Source organism: Leuresthes tenuis, unplaced genomic scaffold (genome assembly GCF_036924035.1).
Source record: "Leuresthes tenuis unplaced genomic scaffold, fLeuTen1.0.hap1 SCAF_14, whole genome shotgun sequence".
NCBI classification, from domain to species: Eukaryota; Metazoa; Chordata; class Actinopteri; order Atheriniformes; family Atherinopsidae; genus Leuresthes; species Leuresthes tenuis.
In genome coordinates this window covers 32,067,047-32,089,047 of record NW_027325368.1, presented here as the reverse complement: position 1 = coordinate 32,089,047, position 22,001 = coordinate 32,067,047, and the positions used below count along the sequence as shown (strand labels likewise).

Genomic DNA, 22,001 nt, shown 5'->3' with positions numbered 1-22,001 from the left:
GTTTGTATTTCGCCATAAGTTCTATAATAATTTATAGCATAAAGAGTTCTCTAAACTGGGGAAAATACAGGACCTTTCTGGGAGCTCTGAAATTACGCTTCTGCTCGCCTCGCTGCCATACCCAGAAGTCAGCCTTCATTCTATACATTAATCTGACTGTCATCTGCATAACAGTAGAATGAAATACCATGTTGTCTAAGAATTGAGACAAATGGTAGTAGATGGAGAGGGAAGAGGAGGGGACCTAAAACTCAGCCCTGCGGGACCCCACATGAGGAGGCAGCAAAGAAAGATGAAAATTCACCAAAGCTAACACAGAATGTTATTATATATTAGGGAATACCTCTTTAAATAGTCGAGGAGGGACAGCATCCCTTGGAGGCATACGCAAAAGCTCATGAGTTTTGGTACATGTGCAGTCCCCCAAAAATGTGATTAATTTAGAATAAGAAAGACTGCTTGCATTTATTTTTTTCACATGTAAATAAGATTATATTCAGAAAACATAAACAAATCTAGAAACTGATACAGCAACACACTATTAAACAAGTTGTGAGAGGCAAAGAAAGGCAGAAAAGCATTTTATATGGAAAAGTAGAAGCCTTCTGGAAGATTATGCAATCCTCATATTCATTGGGGGCATGAATTAGAGGATAGCGTGATATTGTGAAACTATTTAAGAAGTAGAGATTTCAGTGCATGAAGTCCAAGGCTTAGAACCACATGCAGTGCTACATGCCATTATGTGTCACCATCATGTGTACAGCCGCATGGACTTGGGAGTACCTTGGACAATCATTTTTATGAAACGAAGCGCAGTGCAGCTCCCAGAAATGTAACCTTAAATGGAATTAGATGAGGAAGAAGCCATATATCAGGTCTCAGCAAAAAGACCTCAAAATCATGTTGACATAATCCTATACAAATTTTCCTTAGAAAGATGAACCTTTCCAAGGTCGTCTTTTGAACAGATAATCTTTTTCATGCTGATTTTAACTGGCCAAAGAATGAGTAGGGTGTTGTTTTGTAATGTATATGAGGGAGCTCATTACAATGTCCTGCACCTGTTTCTCTCTCTCACTCACTGACCCACACACACACACACACACGGACTCACATTTTTATTGGGGGTAGAATGGTATGGATGTTTTTATTGAACATTTTTTCAACCTGTCAAAAAATGTTACGCCACCACACTTTAAGGATGTTTATATCATCATATCATCAAAAGTAAATGATGATATGACACAAAACTAATTTATTTAAGAGCTGAACATTATAGCCTAGATAAAAATTAAATGCAATTGTCGTTTTTAGCTATTTTTTTTATTCAGATTAAGTAGAAAAAAAGATTATGGAATCACCTTGTAATCTGTATTTCCAAAAGAAATAATAAGTGTAAATGTGTGTGCTGTTAAAAAAGAATTCTTGCAGCACTTAGGGCATCAATAGAGACAGCACTTATTTTCATGTTAGTCTGAAACAGGGTACATGGGGGCCTGGCCATCGCCCCTGGTTTCCTGGCTCCTTCACTCCAAAGCTGTGGGGGCTCTACCTGGGGCCTTCCTTTGTTGTCCACTGGGCTGGAGCATGGCTTTCTTGTGATGGGCTGTCTGGTTTCTCGCTTCCTTACATCATGGGGGTTACTGGTTGCCCGGGCCCAGGGGCATTTCTTGTCTGCTCATGATCCCTGAAGCAGGCCCCCTTCCCCCATCACTATACACAATTCATGTGGAGCCTTTGGCATATAATTGACACACACACATATGCACAAGCTTTCATTCACTCACATGCTCACCCCGCTCTTACAGTGTGACTTTTGGCTTTGATGATAATCATTAACTACAGTGACTTTCCTGCTCATATACTTGCTGCTGGTGATGTTGTTGCTGTTTGTTTGTTAGTTGTTTCTTTTCATCTATGCTTCTGCAGATGCTCCTGACAATCCTGTGTCTGGCCACAGTTTGCTTTCTTTCCTCTCCACAGATGCAGCACTTGGTTACCTGGTTTTTGGATGTTGGTGTCTATCTTTTCAAGCTCTCCCCTTCCCTCTCTATTCACTCCCTCTCTTACTTTAATCTCTCTTTTAAAAAAAAAAAACTAAAAAAAACCAGTGGTGCTGTAAACTGTAATGAGAACACTGGCACTGTGGGCTTTTGGCTTTGCTGATGGCTGTGCCTCTGAATCCTGGCAAAAAACTTCACCGACAGAGCAAAGCAAATCGGAGAGAACTTACGTACTGATAGTAACAATAAAGCTAACTCTGCATCTGTCAGAACTATCTAAGAATGAATATTGTAAAATGTATGCACTAGCATTGCTTGTTAGCCCAGCATTGCTCCACATCTGTTAACTGCCATTAATTCAGCAACCCATGACACTCATTGCATGAGTAAGAGTGGGTGGGATTTATTTGTCACAAACTACAGTTATACTCTGATAAATTACTATAATTTACTGTTATTTGTTAACTGATAACATTAACTGCATACTAAAATATGATCAATTTAAATTTGCTGGTAACTTCAAATTATTATTGAATACAGTAAGATGCTGTTGAAAATCCACTGTAAATTTGAAGCAATTATTTTCAGTGTTGTCAGCCCATTCAACTGAGGGAATGTCATTGATTTTTCTTGGTATCGTCTCTTAGTTCATTTAACCAATTTGTTATTCAGACTGACCAAAAGATTGGTTAGACTTTCATCTGTTGTTGTCGTTAGAGGGAAAATTTAGTTCTGTTTGTCTTTTGTCTGTCTGGTATAGGGAAGTGTGAGGACAGCTTGGCCACCCCTCTTCCTTATAGCTCCTTCTCCAGTTCATCAGTATTTGCCAGAGGATATGGAGCTGGCTATGCCAAACTCAACAGGAACCAAGGTATGCTTTTGTAATTAAAGTACAGTTCCTGCTATGTTAATGGACATTTGGTCATAACCTAAATCACATTGATTTAATGATGATAAATAATTTGTCATTGTTCTCTGGTAACTCTCACAAGAAAGTGGGCTTCTGGTTAATTACGTATCAGCTAGATTAGTACCTGCTCCCTCAGCCTCCTCTTCCAGACATGTAAGAGAAATTGTGGCAGCTTCAAACGACACAAAAGGCCCTTTCTAGAACCATTGTTTGATTTTGATGAAGCCATTGAGGATAATGAAAACCTTTCTTTTAATTATGTGATCCTATTCACAAAAAATGTTATTAATAACATTTTGGTCAGTATAGGATACAGGATACATGCTGGAACTTTGATATGTGTATTGAATTTTGTATAAATGAATAGATATGAATGCTGGCTGTCACTGCATTGAATATGCTGATTGGAAGGAGGGTAAAACATGAAAGAACACCATACAATGATCCATTTTCTTCTATAAAATACTATGAGCATGCTGAATAGTTGATTAGAATTATTTTCCTGCACCTGCCTGATTCACAAACATTGTTTTAATGCATATGAACACCTCATGTGAACATGACACAACCAAGGTTCATCTCTTAAACTAAAGGGTACAGACATGTATACGTACTGTATGAAATGTGAATTTTGAAACTGCATGAAGAACCCATACTATCTGTATGTGGCTGTACAATTTACTAATGTGGCTGTACTAGTTGCTACAACAGCATTTTTTTTTTCACCTAGACATTCAAAATGAAATATTGAGCATATTTTGCTAACTGCCTGCTTGCAGTTTTGTTTATTTAGTGCCAACATGATACATCTCAGGACTCTTTATATACTAAGGTCAAGACAATATAATAGTCCAGCACTTGATGAAATCAGTTAATGTAATGCATGTCGTTCAATACCCAGACTGAGGTTCTGGTTAAATTCTCGCATGATAAAAGTCTCTCAAATCCATCCATCCATTCTCTGTAACGGTGCTGGAGCCTATCCCAGCTGTTGTTGAGCGAAACAAATGCCACAGTTTTGAGTAGTCAGAAAATCTGTCTTTATTTCACCAATACTTTAAGATGAATTAATGAATGAACTGTACTATAGCTCTGTTAGCTCATAGCTGCTGTGGTGCTGTTATTGGCAGCTATCGGGAGGCTTATAGAGGGCTTTCTACACACTCGTCTACTGCGACATCGACACCCGCCGCTGCAGCACAGCTCATTTACTCTGGTAAGGACGTCGACCATACTCATTGTTGTCGTCCATGTCGTCAAAATCTGATAAATATCCTGCCATGTTGCACAAAACTATCAGCAGCAAACTACGTGTGAAGTTGGCCGACTTTCACAGAGCACGGAGTGAATAAGCTGTGCTGCAGCAGCGGGCGTCGATGACGTCATTCCAGGAGACGAGTGTGTAGAAAGCCTCTGTAAGCCCCCCCCCGATAGCCGCCAATCACAGCAACTATGAGCTAACAGACCAATAGTACGCGTTCATTCATTCATTCGTCTTAAAATATTGGTGAAATAAAGACAGATAATGCCTTATTTAGAGGCTGTATTGTCAATGCCCTGTTCATTCCGTTATATGGATATACGCGAATCTCGAGTGATCCAAATATCTTCCAAAGGACTTTCACCAAACTGTTCTCGGTGAGTAGATGAACGTATTTCATGCCAGAAATAAGGTCTAAGTTTAAAAAAAACAGAGTTCCCCTTTAAGATGGTGGTTTGAAATAATTTAATAGAAAATTTCATCAAAATTGTTTTGGAATTGAATGTGAGCAAATTAAAACTGTCAATCTTTGTGCAGTTGTGTTTTGCTATCATCATGTAAGGTTGTCACAGAATCCATGCCACATCCCGGGCTCGCATCAGGCCACACAAGATAGGGAACCCCCAATCTGACCAACTCAATTCTCTCAGTAGAAAAGTATATGATTCTTTGTGTGTTTTTGCTCTTCTGCTTTTTTTTGTTGCCTCTCCTCTTTCCCCCATAAATGTAGGTGCTGGAGGATGGTCACCTTTGGATACAGACCGTTACCAGTGGTTACAGGTAGACCTGGGTTCCAGGAAGCAAGTGGTTGCCATAGCGACACAGGGTCGCTACAGTAGCTCTGATTGGATCAGCCAGTATTGGCTTCTTTACAGTGACACACAGAAAAACTGGAGGTCATACTTGCAGGATGGGAACATTTGGGTAAGAAGACTATGAAATGAGATCTGCATCAAAAATCAACTTAACCAGTTCCATACAAAAATTCTTGACTGTTAAACATTTAATAGAATAGAAGAATAGAACAGAAACACTTTGTTCATCCCCCAGTGGGGGAAATTCAAGGATGTTTATTATTCTCTAAAACAGAATATAATTTCCTCCTCATCCGTTGCTCCACCACAGCACTGAGGGTCTAGTCTTCTGCCGACAACAGAAACAGCCTTTTTCACCAGTTTGTCCAGGCGTCTACAGTTTTTGTCTGTAGAGCAACTCCCCCAGCAGACAACAGCATAGAACAGAGCACTCTCAATGATAGTGTGATAAAACATGCACATCATATCACGACAGACACTGAAATACCTGAGCTGGCTCTGGCCCCTTCTGTACACTGCTTCTATGTTGACAGACCACTCCAGTTTATTATCCAGCACCACCCCCAGGTTATTTGCAGGTCTGAACAGTCTCTATCTCCCCTCCATCAATGCAGACTGACGAAGTCCACCACCAGCTCTTTGGTCTTGGTGGTGTTCAGGAACAAAGTTATTTTTGGTCCAGTCATAGAAGGGACTCCACAAGGTCCCTGTACTCCTTCTCCTGTCCACCGCGCACACATGCCACAACAGCCGTATCATCAGAATACTTCTGTATGTGGCAGGACTCTGAGTTGTATCTGAAGTCCGATGTGTACAGGGTGAAAAGAAAAGGAGCCAAAACAGTACCCTGTAGAGCCCCAGTACTGCATTCCAGTTTTCCAGAAACACATCTCCCCATCCTGACATACTGTGGTCTGGCAGTCAAATAGTCTATAATCCACAATGTCAGGGACGGGGCCACTCCCATACCCAAAAGCTTCTCTTTCAGTATGGGAGGTCGAATGGTGTTGAAGGCACTGGAGAAGTCAAAGAACATGATTCTCACATGTGAACCAGACACATCCAGATAAACTTATGCCTGATGCAGCATCTACAGAATCGATTCTTCCATTCCTATGTGTTTCTGGTAGGCAAACTGGAGGGGGTCAAGATCCTCAGCAACCTGCAATCTCATGCGGAGAACAAGGAGTCTCTCCAAGGTTTTCATGATTTGAGATGTCAAAGCCTATAGTCTATAGTCATTGACTTTTTCAATCTGAAGGCTCATATTGAAGAGCCTATGAAGAGGGACTGCTAGTTGACCAGCACAGTCCCTCAGAAGCCTTGGACAGACTCCATCTGGGCCTGCAGCCCTCCCTGACTGAAGTCTCCTGAGCTCAGCTCCAACTTCCTCTATAGTTAGACAAAGAGATTGTCGCCGAGGGATGAAGACAGGAGTGATGTTGCTATCAATTTTACAGATGGGGTGGGGGTGCAGCTGGACAGAGGAGGCCAGGTGGTGGCAGCAGCAGCCACAGATGTGGAGGTGTAGCTTGGCTCAGCAGGCCTGGCGGTGGAAGCTGCTGCAGAGGTGGAGGTGTTGTTTGACTCAGGAGGCCTGGCGGTGGAAGCTGCTGCAGAGGTGGAGGTGTTGTTTGACTCAGGAGGCCTGGCGGTGGAAGCTTCTGCAGAGGTGGAGGTGTTGTTTGACTCAGAATGCCTCACGAATCTCACAATTCTATTCGATATACAATGCGCGGACAGAACCTGGCGCCAGTTTGTAGGATCTGTCGAGTTGCGTTTGTTTTGAATCTGTGGATTTAGTGATGGGTTGCTGCAGAACGTCTGCATGGTGGTTTCGCAGGTTTGTCGTGTTGCTACAGTATTTCAGAACCCCCTGGCAAAGTTTGCACAACACCTTACTTTTATCACTTTCCTATGTTCCAGGTTTACACGGGAATACAAAATTAATCCACACATCTGCTTTCAGGTTTGAAGGCACTGGCTTAACGCTGCTGCTACTCACTCCGGACGCCATATTGTTATGGTTTGGTGTCATGCAGCCCCTGTCCGTACAACACGAATCACACGAGGGGGTTGCTCACAACACCCCCCACTGGCCAGGGGCTTGAATCGATTTAGAAGATTGCTGAATTGATATTTAATTGCAGGGAAAAGAATCGCGATGCATTGCTGAATCAATATTTTGACCCACCACTAGTGCTGACCCTCCTGTCCATGTCAATGTCCATTTCTTCTTCCTCTAGCAGTACAGCCCAGTCTGTAACATCAAAGCAGTCTCTCAATGCATCACTCACCTCTGGTGACCACTTCCTGAAAGATCTGGTAGTAACAGGAAGTCTTTGTACACAAGGCCTGTATGTGGGTTGTAGACCATGCTGTGATCAGATCTACCCAGTGGTGGAAGAGACACTGCCCTGTAAGTCTCCTTTGCGTTAGCATAGAACAGATCTATTGTCCTTTCTCCACGTGTTGGACAGTGCACATGCTGTACAAAGCCAGTCAGGCAGGACAAAGAGACGTGGTTGAAATTCCCTTGTAATTGCAATGAATGCCTCAGGGTGATGGGTCTGTATTCTAGCAACGGCGTCATGGATGACGTTACACGCTGCTCTACTGGTAGCAGTGCACATTGTCAAAAAAATTTGAATAAAACAAAATGTATTTAAAAAGGAGATTGCTAAAAATCCCTGAAAATGTTTAGATTAAACCAAAAATAATATATAATTATATAAACGACAAATAAAATTAAGAGCTACACAGACTTTCTGCAGATAAGACCGGCGCATAGCAACCGAGTTTATTGCAAATTACTTTGATGTGTCATGACAGCTTGATCACATGCACACTGCACATTACATTATTCTTACAGCACGTGCCAGCTTTGCAACTATCAAACCTGTTCCTACATTAAAATGTGAAATGTAGATTTAATCAATTGATTCATGTTCAGATGATGATTTTCACAGTTGAAATAATTTAACTATTTAAGTTGCATCACATTTATAAGGGGAAATGTCCACACTAGCAGCTAAGAAGAGTTGAAGGATTGGTCACCTGAGCCATCCCTATCTACAAGCTTTGTCAGCCCAATCTTAAAGGTAGAGAGGGTGTCTGCTTCCTGAAGCCAAACTGGCAGCTGGATCCACAGAGAGGGGCCTGATAACTGAAGGCTCTGCCTCCCATTCTGCTTTTAGAAACTCTGCTCTCAGACTGCAGGTTTACTTGTGGTTCCCAGAGTGCTCTGTTGGGAAAATATCCAAATATGAGATCTTTAAGATATGATGGAGCTCGGCCATTAAGAGCTTTATATGTGAGGAGAAGAATCTTAAATTCTATTCTGAATTTAACAGGGAGCCAATGAAGAGAAGCTAAAACTGGAGAAACACGATCTCTCCTGTTAGTTCTCATCAGAACTCTGGCTGCAGCATTTTGGATCAGCTGGAGGCTTTTCAGAGAATATGTGGGACAGCCCAATAATAAGGAATTACAGTAAAACATAATTCAATTAAATTGTATTTATATAGCGCCAAATTACAACAATTGTCATCTCAAGGCACTTAAAGCCAATTGGAATTCAATAGTAATCATAATCCAATTCCTTCAAGAAACCTCTGGCAGAACCAGACTCAGGAAGGGTGGCCATCCGCCTCGACCAGCTGGGATTTGAGAAGACAGAAAAGAGGGAAAAGAGGGGGGAAAAACACCATAACACCATTCAAAGGATATCTGTTGGAACAGGGAAACACAAGTTAATAACCAAAATAATGTCACATGTACATAATATCATTTGAGAAATTAAACAGGGGGAAAAAGAGAGCAAAGTGAGGAAAGGTGTGACAGATGAGGTCCCCCAGCAGTCTAAGCCTATAGCAGCTTAATTATGGGATGTTTTACCTGAGCCATCCCTTCCTATAAGCTTTATCAAAAAGGAAAGTTTTAAGCCTAATCTTAAAAGTGGAAAGGGTGTCTGCTTCCTGCACATTTACTGGCAGCTTATTCCACAAGAGAGGGGCCTGATAACTGAAGGCTCTACCTCCCATTCTACTTTTAGAAACTCTGGGAACAACAAGTAAACCTGCAGTTTGGGAGCGAAGTGCTCTGTTAGGAAATTATCTTACAATGAGATCTTTAAGATGGAGCTCGGTCATTAAGAGCTTTATATGTGTGGAGAAGAATCTTAAATTCTATTCTGAATTTAACAGGGAGCCAATGAAGAGAAGCTAAAACTGGAGAAACATGATCTCTTGTTAGTTCTCATCAGAACTCTGGCTGCAGCATTTTGGATCAGCTGGAGGCTTTTCAGAGAATATGTGGGACAGCCCAATAATAAGGAATTACAGTAGTCCAATCTTGAAGTAACAAATGCATGAACTAGTTTCTCTGCATCACCCTGAGACAGGATGTTCCTGATTTTAGCAATATTACGAAGGTGAAAGAAGGCAGTCCTAGAAACCAGTTTTATATGTGCGTCAAATGATAAATTCTGGTCAAAAATAACTCAGAGGTTCCTTACTGTCTGAGATACATATCCTGTCAACAAAGACCGATTGATCAAATCCAATATGGAAGTGTCAGTTAAGGGGAAAACCTCCTTGAACAGTCTGGTTGGGATTGGGTCTAACATACAAGTTGATGGTTTAGAAGAGACTATTGCTGTTGTTAGCTCAGAAAGATCAACTGGGCAGAAGCTGTCTAAATACAAATCAGGTTCTAAAGATACTTCTAAAGCTGCTCTACTTGATGATACATCAGTGATAATAATGGGAAGGATTCCATTAATCTTCTCTCTGATAGAAACAATTTTATTGATGAAGAATCTCATGAAATCATCACTGCTGAGAGTTAAAGGAATACATGGCTCAACAGAGCTCGGACTCTTTGTCAGCCTGGCAACAGTGCTGAAAAGAAACCTGGGATTATTCTTATTCTCTTCTATCAATGATGAATAATAAGCAGTTCTAGCTTTACGAAGTGCTTTCTTATACGTTATTAAACTATCTTTCCAGACTAATTGAGACTCTTCTAAATTAGAGGAACGCCACTGTCTCTCCAGCTTTCTTGCAGTCTGCTTTAACGCACGCAGCTGTGAATTATACCAAGGAGCCAACCTCTTCTGACTGATTACCTTCCTTTTCAGAGGGGCATCATTGTCCAGTGTTGTACGCATTGAAGCTATAGTGCTGTCAACAAGAGAGTCAAGTTCTACTGGAGTAAAATTTAGGTAGCCGTCCTCTGTCATATCAGCACATGGCAGTGAAGAAAAGGATGATGAAATCAACTCTTTAAATCTGGTTACAGCATTCTCTGACAGACACCTTCTATATGTAGAATTCTTCTCAGAAACCGTGTAGTCAAGTAATATAAATTCAAAAGTTATTAAAAAATGGTCAGACAAGACAGGGTTATGAGGGAACACTGTTAACTGTTCACTCTCAATGCCATAAGTCAGCACAAGAGTAACATAACATAAGAGTACCTCCAAGGCTCCTCATGGTAGTAGTAGAAGTTGAGGTAATGCCACCCAGAATAATTATATGGCTGGGCAGTGTCTTCCTTCTGTATTTCTAACAGTTAAGAGTCATTCAGACCTCATACATAAATGCTGCTTTTGTAGTTGTTATACCATGCATGTTATTTTTCTGATCTCACTATGTCATTTGCTGTGGCGAAACAATGTCCATCATTGGATCATCTCTATATACTTATTAACAGTGTGCTGTGTTCTGACGGGCTTTGCTCTTTATTTGAAGATCACAGATGGGAATTAAAATATCTTGGAAATAAATGTGCCAAAATGAAACAAAGATAAAATAATTGTTGAAATAAAAAAATAAGTATTTAATCTTTTAAAACTTTTTTCCTGGTACTTGTCACAAAGATCACTTGTGTTCCACGTTTCAGACATTTGAGGGGAACGTGAACAATGAGGATGTGGTTCGCCAAGAGCTACAACACCCCATACTGGCCCGCTACATCCGCTTCATCCCACTGGACTGGAACAAGGACGGACGCATTGGAGTACGTCTAGAGCTCTACGGCTGCTCATATTGTGAGTACAAATGAACAATAAAGGAAATTCAGATAAAGTAGCCAAATCCGATCTGTTGTATAGATACAAACAGAAAATGTCATATTAAAAGTCTCTTGTGTGTGAGATGCAGAGGTTTCCTGTACGAGTTGTCTCGCCCCTCTTCAGGGGTGGTGCATCGACTACACCGGTCAAGATGTAGATATGAAGCATACCTAATGTGCTGTTACTCACCAAGCTCATTTTTGTTTTTGCCCAAACTTTTAACTGTTTAGTTGTTTTAAAATTCAATTCAATTCAATTTTATTTATATAGCGCCAGATTACAACAATTGTCATCTCAAGGCACTTAAGTAATATAGTCCAATTCAAGCCAATTGGAATTCAATTCATTGTAATCATAATCCAATTAATTCATATAGAGCCAATTCAAAAAAATAATATCCTAGCTAAGGAAACCAACAGATTGCACCGAAACTTGTCTTCAGTCCAATCTCCCGTCCTGAGCGTGCCTGTGGCGACTGTGGAAAGGAACGACTCCCTTTTAACAGGAAGAAACCTCTGGCAGAACCAGACTCAGGAAGGGTGGCCATCCGCCTCGACCAGCTGGGGTTTGAGAAGACAGAAAAGAGGGAAAAGAGGGGGGAAAAACACCATAACACCATTCAAAGGATATCTGTTGGAACAGGGAAACACAAGTTAATAACCACAATAATGTCACATGGACATAAAATCAATTTTGAAATTAAACAGGGGGAAAAAGAGAGCAAAGTGAGGAAAGGTGTGACAGATGAGGTCCCCCAGCAGTCTAAGCCTATAGCAGCTCAACTATGGGATGTTTCAGGGTCACCTGAGCCATCCCTAACTATAAGCTTTATCAAAAAGGAAAGTTTTAAGCCCAATCTTAAAAGTGGAAAGGGTGTCTGCTTCCCGGACATTTACTGGCAGCTTATTCCACAAGAGAGGGGCCTGATAACTGAAGGCTCTACCTCCCATTCTACTTTTAGAAACTCTGGGAACAACAAGTAAACCTGCAGTTTGGGAGCAAAGTGCTCTGTTAGGAAAATACCTTACAATTAGATCTTTAAGATATGATGGAGCTCGGTCATTAAGAGTTTTATACGTGAGAAGAAGAATCTTAAATTCTATTCTGAATCTAACAGGGAGCCAATGAAGAGAAGCTAAAACTGGAGAAACATGATCTCTCCTGTTAGTTCTCATCAGAACTCTGGCTGCAGCATTTTGGATCAGCTGGAGGCTTTTCAGAGAATATGTGGGACAGCCCAATAATAAAGAATTACAGTAGTCCAATCTTGAAGTAACAAATGCATGAACTAGTTTCTCTGCATCACCCTGAGACAGGATGTTCCTGATTTTAGCAATATTACGAAGGTGAAAGAAGGCAGTCCTAGAAACCAGTTTTATATGTGCGTCAAATGATAAATTCTGGTCAAAAATAACTCCAAGGTTCCTCACTGTAGAACTAGAAGCCAAGGAAATACCATCTAGAGTAACTATATAACTAGACAATTTCTCCCTGAAGCGCTCAGGTCCAAAGAGAACAACTTCAGTTTTGTCTGAATTTAAAAGCAGACAGTTCTGAGTCATCCAGGTCTTTATGTCTTTAAGACAGGCTTGTAGTCTGACCAACCTGTTGCTTTCATCTGGTTTCATAGATAAGTACAGCTGAGTATCATCAGCATAGCAATGGAAAATTTATGCCATGCTGTCTAATAATGTTACCTAATGGAAGCATGTATAAAGTAAAAAGAATCGGTCCAAGCACAGAACCCTGAGGAACTCCATGACTTACTCCAACGTGTGAGGAAGATTCTTCATTTACAAGAACAAACTGGAATCTATCAGATAAATATGACTTAAACCAGCCTAATGCAGTTCATTTAATCCCAATAACATGTTCAAGTCTCTGTAACAGAATGCTGTGATCGATCGTATCAAATGCAGCACTGAGATCCAACAGGACAAGCACAGAAACAAGTCCGCTATCAGAAGCTAACAGGAGATCATTGGTAACTTTCACCAGTGCCGTTTCTGTGCTATGATGCACTCTGAATCCTGACTGAAACTCTTCAAACAGATTATTTCTATGTAAATGATCACAAAGTTGAACTGCAACTATTTTTTCAAGAACTTTAGACAAAAAAGGGAGATTGGATATAGGTCGATGATTAGCCAACACTTCTGAACCAAGAGTAGGTTTTTTAAGTAAAGGTTTAATTACAGCAACCTTAAAAGTCTGAGGTACATATCCTATCAACAAAGACCGATTGATCAAATCCAATATGGAAGTGTCAATTAAGGGGAAAACCTCCTTGAACAGTCTGGTTGGGATTGGGTCTGAAATACAAGTTGATGGTTTAGAAGAGACTATTGCTGTTGTTAGCTCAGAGAGATCAACTGGACAGAAGCTGTCTAAATACAATTCAGGTTCGAAAGATACTTCTAAAGCTGCTCTACTTGATGATACATCAGTGATAATAATGGGAAGGATTCCATTAATCTTCTCTCTGATAGAAACAATTTTATTGATAAAGAATCTCATGAAATCATCACTGCTGAGAGTTAAAGGAATACATGGCTCAACAGAGCTCGGACTCTTTGTCAGCCTGGCAACAGTGCTGAAAAGAAACCTGGGATTATTCTTGTTCTCTTCTATCAATAATGAATAATACGCAGTTCTAGCTTTACGAAGTGCTTTCTTATACGTTATTAAACTATCTTTCCAGACTAATTGAGACTCTTCTAAATTAGATGAACGCCACTGTCTCTCCTGCTTTCTTGCAGTCTGCTTTAACGCACGCAGCTGTGAATTATACCAAGGAGCCAACCTCTTCTGACTGATTACCTTCCTTTTCAGAGGGGCAACATTGTCCAGTGTTGTACGCATTGAAGCTATAGTGCTGTCAACAAGAGAGTCAAGTTCTACTGGAGTAAAATTTAGGTAGCCGTCCTCTGTCATATCAGCACATGGCAGTGAAGAAAAGGATGATGAAATCAACTCTTTAAATCTGGTTACAGCATTCTCTGACAGACACCTTCTATATGTAGAATTCTTCTCAGAAAATTCAAAAGTTATTAAAAAAATGGTCAGACAAGACAGGGTTATGAGGGAACACTGTTAACTGTTCACTCTCAATGCCATAAGTCAGCACAAGGTCAAGGGTATGATTAAGGCAGTGAGTAGGTCTGTGAACACTTTGAGAAAATCCAATAGAGTCTAATATAGAATTAAAGTTAATATTTAGGCTGTCATTTTCAACATCTACATGAATATTAAAGTCACCCACTACAATGACTTTATCTGTACTCGGAACTAACTGGGATAAAAACTCTGAGAATTCAGACAGAAACTCAGAATAAGGGCCAGGTGGACGATACACAACAACAAACACAAGAGGTTTTTGTGATTTCCACTTTGGGTGGGAAAAACTGAGAATCAGAGATTCAAAGGAGCTAAAACTAATCTTGGGTCTCGGACTGATTAGTAACCCTGATCTGAAGATAGCTGCCACTCCTCCTCCTCTACCTGTGGTTGGAGGAACGTGAACATTTAAACAGTCAGAGTGAGTTGATTCATTAATGCTAACATGATCCTCCTGCTGCAGCCAGGTTTCTGTAAGACAAAATATATCAATATGATGATCACAAATCAAATCATTCACTAACAGAGAATCATTTAATAGTTTGATGTTTTTGTTCAGTTAAAGTTTTTGTTTTAAATTAAGAGAATTTGCTCCTTTTGTGTTTTTTGATTGAGGGGGGGGGGCAGCATCCGGTGGGAAGCCGCAGAGAAGTGTGTTAGACTACAACTCTGCATCCTGGTCTCAACCCTGGGATGTCATGTTTTTGGATGACTAATAAATTCGTCCATATTTCTAGAAATGAGAGCCGCTCCTTCCAAAGTGGGATGGATGCCGTCTCTCCTCATCAGACCAAGTTTTCTCCAGAAAGATTGCCAATTATCTATGTAGCCCACGTTGTTTGCTGGACACCATCTAGACAACCAGCGATTGAATGAGGACATGCGGCTAAACATGTCATCACTGGTCAGATTTGGCAGGGGTCCAGAGAAAACTACGGAGTCCGACATTGTTTTGGCAAAATTACACACCGATGCAACATTAATTTTAGTGACCTCCGATTGGCGTAACCGGGTGTCATTACCGCCGACGCGAATAACTATTTTGCCGTATTTGCGTTTATCCTTAGCCAGCAGTTTTAAATAGGATTCTATGTCGCCCGCTCTGGCCCCTGGAATACATTTGACTATGGTCGCTGGTGTCTCTAATGCCACGTTTCTGACTATAGAGCTGCCAATTACCAGGGTTTTCTCCTCAGCGGCTGTGTCGCTGAGTGGGGAAAATCTATTTGAAACGTGGACAGGTCGATGGTGAACCACGGGCTTGACTTTAGGACTATGACTCCTCTTCCTGACAGTCACCCAGCCACTCTTAAGTCCCGGCTGCTCGGGATTTGCTCGGGGACGACTAACAGAGCTAGCTACGCTAGGTGGCTCCGCACCGACTAAAGGGGCCTGGCTCGCTATCGGGTGGTTTTCAACAGTGCAGAGCCGAGCTTCCAATTCAGATAACCTTGCCTCCAAAACTACAAAAAGACTACATTTGTTACATGTACCATTACCACTAAAGGAGCCAGAGGAGTAACTAAACATCTGACACACGGAGCAGGTGAAAGCAGGAGATAGAGGAAGAGAACTGGTAGCCATGCTAAGCTAAAGAACCAGACACACCGCTATAAAGTGAAAAATAAAGACTAAAGATCTGTAAGAGTGAGCGTTAGAATATAACAAGTATGGGATAGAGTTAACTATGCAAGATGTGTAAATTATAGGGAGAAAAGACTCTATACGCTTTGCTGAAAGTGGCTGAGAGGTTTTGAAGGATCTGTCCAGCTTTGGGTTTAAAACACAATTGAAATTTCCGCCCATAATTACACTGTGAAAATTTAAACTAGGAATTGAAGACAATAAACATTGATCATCATCGCAGTTGGGAGCATATATATAGATCAGAATTAGTGGGACGTTGTACAGCTCTCCCTCCACCATTACATACCTACCCTGACTATCAGAAAAAGACCGGGAACAAATAATTGGAGTATGCTTTCTTATTAAAATTGCTGCTCCCCTGGATTTAAACAGGAAGCAGGAGTGATACACCTAGCCCACCCAGTGTCTGCGCAAAAAGACGTGGTCCTGAGATCTCAAGTGGGTCTCCTGTAGAAATGCTATGTCTGCCTTTGATTTTTTTTAAGCTGCGCCAAAATCCTTTCCCTTTTTACAGCATTGTTCATACCCTTTGTGTTCCAGGTAACAAGTTGAACCAAACTCTCCTCACTCGTATGCATGTTAGTCATATAATTTCAGGTTCAGTTATGCTGACAAAGCCTCATCACAAAACTCGTACGAATAGCTATAACTGCCATAGAAACAAGGAAACAATACAAACAAGAAAAAATACCCCACCTTCCCTCCCTTACCTTTCCCCAAATGAAAGGTGCAAAAAAAAACATTTCAAACCTAACCTAATGCTACATCACTGCTCTGCTGAACTAATCAGCTGGAGTTTCCTAAATTTAGCACCCTTGAACATAAGAAATAATTGTTCCACATTTCCCAACACACTATAATCTAAACATAGGTCATCCCTTGTGTGTGGAGTGACACATGAAGTGACATGAATATATCACCAACTGTCAGCTCAATCTAATACGAACAATATAAACAAATATATCAAGTTAACACTGCTAGCCATTCACACTTATACAGTCAGGTTAATAAAGCATATGCATGGATATACAAATACTAGCATTCCGTGTCAGAGTAAACCAGAAAAGAAAAGAAAAAAAGAGCATGGGTAAACAAGTGAACATAAGGCAAGGCAAGTTTATTTGTAGAGAACAATTCGTACACAAGGCAATTAAAAAATCACAAGAAGGCAAATAAAATCATTCCATAAAACATAATGTAATAAGAAATAATCATGAATTGATTAAATTAAAAGCTTAGAGTGCAGATAAAATACTTTCAGTTGTCATATGCACAGCTAAATAACTGTTTTCAGCCTGGATTTAGACATTGTCAGAGTTGAGGCCTGTCTCACATCTTCTGGAGGACTGTTCCAGATTTTAGGAGCATAAAACTGAAATGCAGCCTCATCTTGTGTAGTCCTGACTCTGGGCACCAGCAGGAGACCCCTCCCTGAAATTCTCAGAGTCCCAGTTGGTTCATATGGCTCTAACATGTCAGAGATGTACTTTGGTGCTAGACAGAGATGTTTTAAAGTCTATTCTCTGAGTGACAGGAAGCCAGTGCAGAGACCTGAGGACTGGACTAATATGGTCGTATTTCCTGGTTCTAGTCAGGATTCGAGCAGCAGCATTCTGGATGTACTGCAGCTGTCTTACAGCCTGCTTAGAGCCCAGTGAGCAGCCGTTACAGTAGTCTAACGTGCTGGAGACAAATGCATGGATTAGTCTTTCCAAGTCTGGTTTAGACACTATTCCTTTGATTCTGGCAATGTTTTTCAGATGGTAAAAAGCTGATGATGATATTGATTTAATGTGGCTGTTAAAGTTCAGGTCCAATATTACCCCTAGATTTCTATCTTGATTATTAGGTTTTGGAGATGAAAATTTTGGAGAGTCTCAAGGGGACTGATAACCCTTTCTCTTTGTTTCTGTGGGCCACAGACAATGATTTCAGTTTTGTCTGAGTTTAGCTGGAATCCACACACTGATCTGTTCGTTGCAGTGACACAATGTATCTACAGGCCCGTGTTCTCCTGTCATCAGTGACGCGTAGATCTGAGCGTCATCTGCATAGTTGTGGTAGGACACATTATAGCTGCGTATTAGCTTGCCTAATGGGAGCATGGGTACAGATTGAACAATAGGGGTCCCCGGATGGACCCCTGGGGTACCCCACATGTCAAAGCTATTTAGTCTGACACACAGTTACCAATTTCAACAAAATATTTCTTGTCCTCGAGATAGGACTTGAACCAGTTTAAAGCACTACCAGAGATTCCCACCCAGTCTTCTAACCACAGACTTTGCCTGCGTCTGTGTTCAGGCGGATATCGTTTGTCACCTTGATCAGAGGTGTCTCAGTGCTGTGGTGGGGCCTAAAGCCTGATTGGAAAGTATCAAAAGCATTGTTAGACAGGAGAAAGTCGGAAAGCTGTTGGTATACAACTTTTTCTTGGACTTTGCCTAAGAATGGCAGGTTTGATATGGGCCTGTAGGTGTTCAGTACTGTGGCATCAAGACTGCTCTTCTTTAGAAGACGCTTAATGACAGCAGTTTTTAAGGCCTTTGGAAATGTTCCAGTCTAGAGTGAGATGTTAACTAGATGAGTGAGTTGTGGTAACAAACTGCTCAGCACAGACTTTAGAAATCTAGTGGACAGTTCATCAAGGCAGCATGTCGATGAACTGCAGATGATCTCTTTGACTGTTTTGTCAGTAACAGGTGAGAAACAGGTGAGAAATGTGAGTAGTTATTTTTGTTGTGGAAATTATTGCATTTTTAATGCCTTGAACTTTGTCATTGAAGAATATTGCAAACTCATTACACTTAGATGTAGAAATGAGTTCTAAAGGCAGTGAAAGTGGAGGGTTTGTTAATCTGTTTACTGTAGCAAACAGGACACGAGAGCTATTACTGCAGTTTTTGATGATTTCAGAAAAATAACTCTCCCTTGTTCTACGCAAAGTCTGGTTAAACACATATAGCTTTTCTCTGTAAATCTCATCATGAACCTGGAGCTTTGAGTCTCCGGCACTCCCTTTTCTGTGCCCTGACCGACTTAGAGTAGACATTTCTGCTCTGAAGTCTGTCAGGATAGCTACACAGGAAAGTTGGAAGTTCTTCCCGAAGAATCAGATCGTTTATCTGAATCTCTGAAGTTAATTAATTCTGAACTCCCTACCTTACTGTGAGCTCTCTTGAAATGTGTGTTTTGATGCATTTTTTCGTTTTCCGTCTGTGTTTGCTGTGATTGTCCACACAGCTTCCAATTCCACACGGAACCAAAATATTTAATTTGATTTGATCTTTTATTGAGAAGGTCTTGAAGTGGACGCATTGGACTCTTCTGTATAGATGTGTGGAGATACTTCCACTCCTGACAAGGAGTGTGATTTATGAGCCCGCATCAATTTAGACTCAATGTAGGACGACTTTACAAGAGACTAACTGAAGACCAATCTGTCAAAGATGTTGTTAGAACAAAGTGTTCTAACAATTGTCTGTAAAATATTTGTTGGTGTCACATTTGGTCATATTGTGCAGTCCTTTCTGCTAGGAATGTGTGACAAATTTCAGAATCCGGTGACTTCATTAATCCCAAGGGAAATTGCATACATCACGACTGCATGTCGACACAAGGAAGAGGACAAGGAAATGATCTAAAGAAAATTATATAAAAAGTCAGTTGAAAAACAATAAGAAGGGAAAAAGCTGTGTCAAGTATTGTAGAGAAAACAATAAGTTACAATGGGGGGAAAAAGGGTTTGATTTGGAAACAAAAGAATGTCCTCAGTTCTATGTTTTATGCAGGGCTTGCAGCTGGAATCAAATATCATTACATGAGTTAATAAAGAAAGTTTGGACACTAAGCACGTGGCAGCTTTTGATCCCGGATTTGTTCTCTTGACAGAATATACAGTAGAGTTTCCTTTCTTTTTTTGTGTCCTGCAGGGGCTGATGTGATCAGTTTTGATGGCCACAGCATCATTCCCTATCGCTTCAGAAACAAGAAGATGAAGATGGTTAAGGATGTCATCTCTCTGAAGTTTAAAACCGTGGCCAGGGACGGCGTGCTGCTCCATGGAGAGGGACAGCAAGGAGACTACATTTCCCTGGAGCTCCACAAGGCCAGACTGCAGCTAAGCATCAACTTGGGTAGTTTGCCATACTGTCTCCTTCTCCAGAGACAGCTTGTTGTTTAGAATTTGTTTTGAAGGACTGTCTTACTCACTGTTATCAGAAATGAGCTCATGGACATTTAAGAACTGTTGTGTTCGTGGGATTTGATTATTTCTCTCCAGGCAGTAGTCAGTATGGTTCCATACAAGGTCACACGTCTGTGACCAGTGGGAGTTTGCTGGATGATGACCACTGGCATTCAGTTGTCATTGAGCGTTACCGCAGGAATGTCAATTTCAGTGTGGACCACCACACTCAGCAGTTCCGGACCAATGGAGAGTTTGATCACCTGGACCTTGATTATGAGGTAAATTCTCTGTGTGAGTCATGCTGTCAGGCATTTTCTTCATCTTAGTGTCATGTGACAATCTTTTCTTTCCCACTTCAGATGATAGAACATAAAAATACTTTATTCATCCCCCAGTTGGGGAAATTCAAATTTGTCAAGTAGCTCAAAAAATATATAAATATTTACAATGATTGTATATTAGACAACAATAATAATAATGCTACTACTAATAGTAATACTCAATGACTAAAGAAATGAATACATTTGAGAAGAACATGTCAGCAGTCACTGTTGAAAAGCCTTATGGCTGTGTGGACATAGCTGTGATGATGACGATGGGGAGTCACACCCATAAGTATAAAAGTATAAAAAGTATAAAATGACGATCACGTAACAATGTAGGGTTCTACCAGTAAACCTTGGATACAACCCAGCCTGAATGTTGCTGTAAAAGCAAGCTCATAAACCCATTAACATCATCTCTTGATGGATCTGATTTTAGCATCACACAATGTTAGTCAGGTGGTTTAATGGCTTACTAGCGTTTTTCTTTTGCTACTATTCGATTCACTTTTATTTATATAGCGCCACATCACAACAAATGAGACACTTCAAAGATACACTCCAATTCAAGCCAATTACAATAATAATCCAATGAAATCTGCCTCATTAAGATCTAAATTAGTCCAACTCATGAAAATCCAGTTGGGGGGAAAAAAAAGTTGCCTTGGTAAAAAAGAACAACAGATCACATCCATCCAATCCCTCGTCCTGAGCACAGTGCTGGTGGAAACAGTCAACACACGGTAATGTGGGTTAAACCTACTGTAGACTACTTGTTAGCATTTCATACAATATTATTGTCCTTTTTAAACTATTGTATATATGGGTTCAGGAGAAGATGTGTAGATTCCAGGTATATGATACATATCCATAATATTCTTCATATTTTTATTTTTATAGAGACAATCAGTTTTCAGAATACATACAAAGAGAAAGAAAGGAAAAGAACAAGAAGGAAAAGGCGCAGATGGAAAATTATACATACAATTATATATTATTACATGAGGAGAGAAGAATCATATTAACAAAGAGTACCTTCCAAGAGGTAGGTCCAGGGGTTGGAGATATTTCAGTCATTTTTGTCTTCATATCTTCATTCTCTTCATATGAAGACGGGACAGAAACATTCTCGCGCTGGTGCCCAACAACACTGAGAAAGCATATCATATAGGACAGTAGGGGGCACTGTACTCAAGCATAAACGAATAAAGAGAAATTAAACCGAGCACATTATTGTTATTAACTGCCTCCTGTTGTGGTAAAAAGTCACTTATTCAAGATGAGCTATTCATTTCCTCCAGAACGTGGTGAATTTGTCCAAGCACAGCTTCAAGGAAAAAGTCAGTTTTTCCATGTCATAGATTTCTTTCACAATTGCAATCCACACCTCTTTAGATGGGGACTCTTTCGATAGCCATCTTCTTGTAATAGCTTTTTTACTGGCTACCAACATTATTTTAATCAGATATTTATCAGTAGCACTGAAATATTACCAAGATGAATTGTGCAAAAATCATGATTAATCTCAAAGCCTACTATTTAAATAATTTTCTCCAGTACAACCCGCCAGTAGGAATGTATAATCGGACAGTCCCAGAAGACATGGAAATGATCCGCCTGAGCGTTTCCACACTCCCTCCAACATTTTCCATAACTT

At 40.5% G+C, this 22,001-nt stretch overlaps 1 protein-coding gene across 2 annotated transcripts in view; it reads left to right on the top strand.

The window, feature by feature from the left end:
* The window catches only part of cntnap2b (contactin associated protein 2b), a 76,548-nt gene that overhangs the window by 14,141 nt on the left and 40,406 nt on the right, over positions 1-22,001 (top strand). For both annotated transcript variants that reach the window (XM_072363714.1, XM_072363713.1), the window contains exons 2-6: positions 2,767-2,877; positions 4,908-5,101; positions 10,897-11,044; positions 19,765-19,968; positions 20,115-20,299. In XM_072363714.1, the coding sequence (XP_072219815.1) occupies positions 2,767-2,877; positions 4,908-5,101; positions 10,897-11,044; positions 19,765-19,968; positions 20,115-20,299 (842 nt within the window). The remainder of the gene's footprint in view (positions 1-2,766; positions 2,878-4,907; positions 5,102-10,896; positions 11,045-19,764; positions 19,969-20,114; positions 20,300-22,001) is intronic.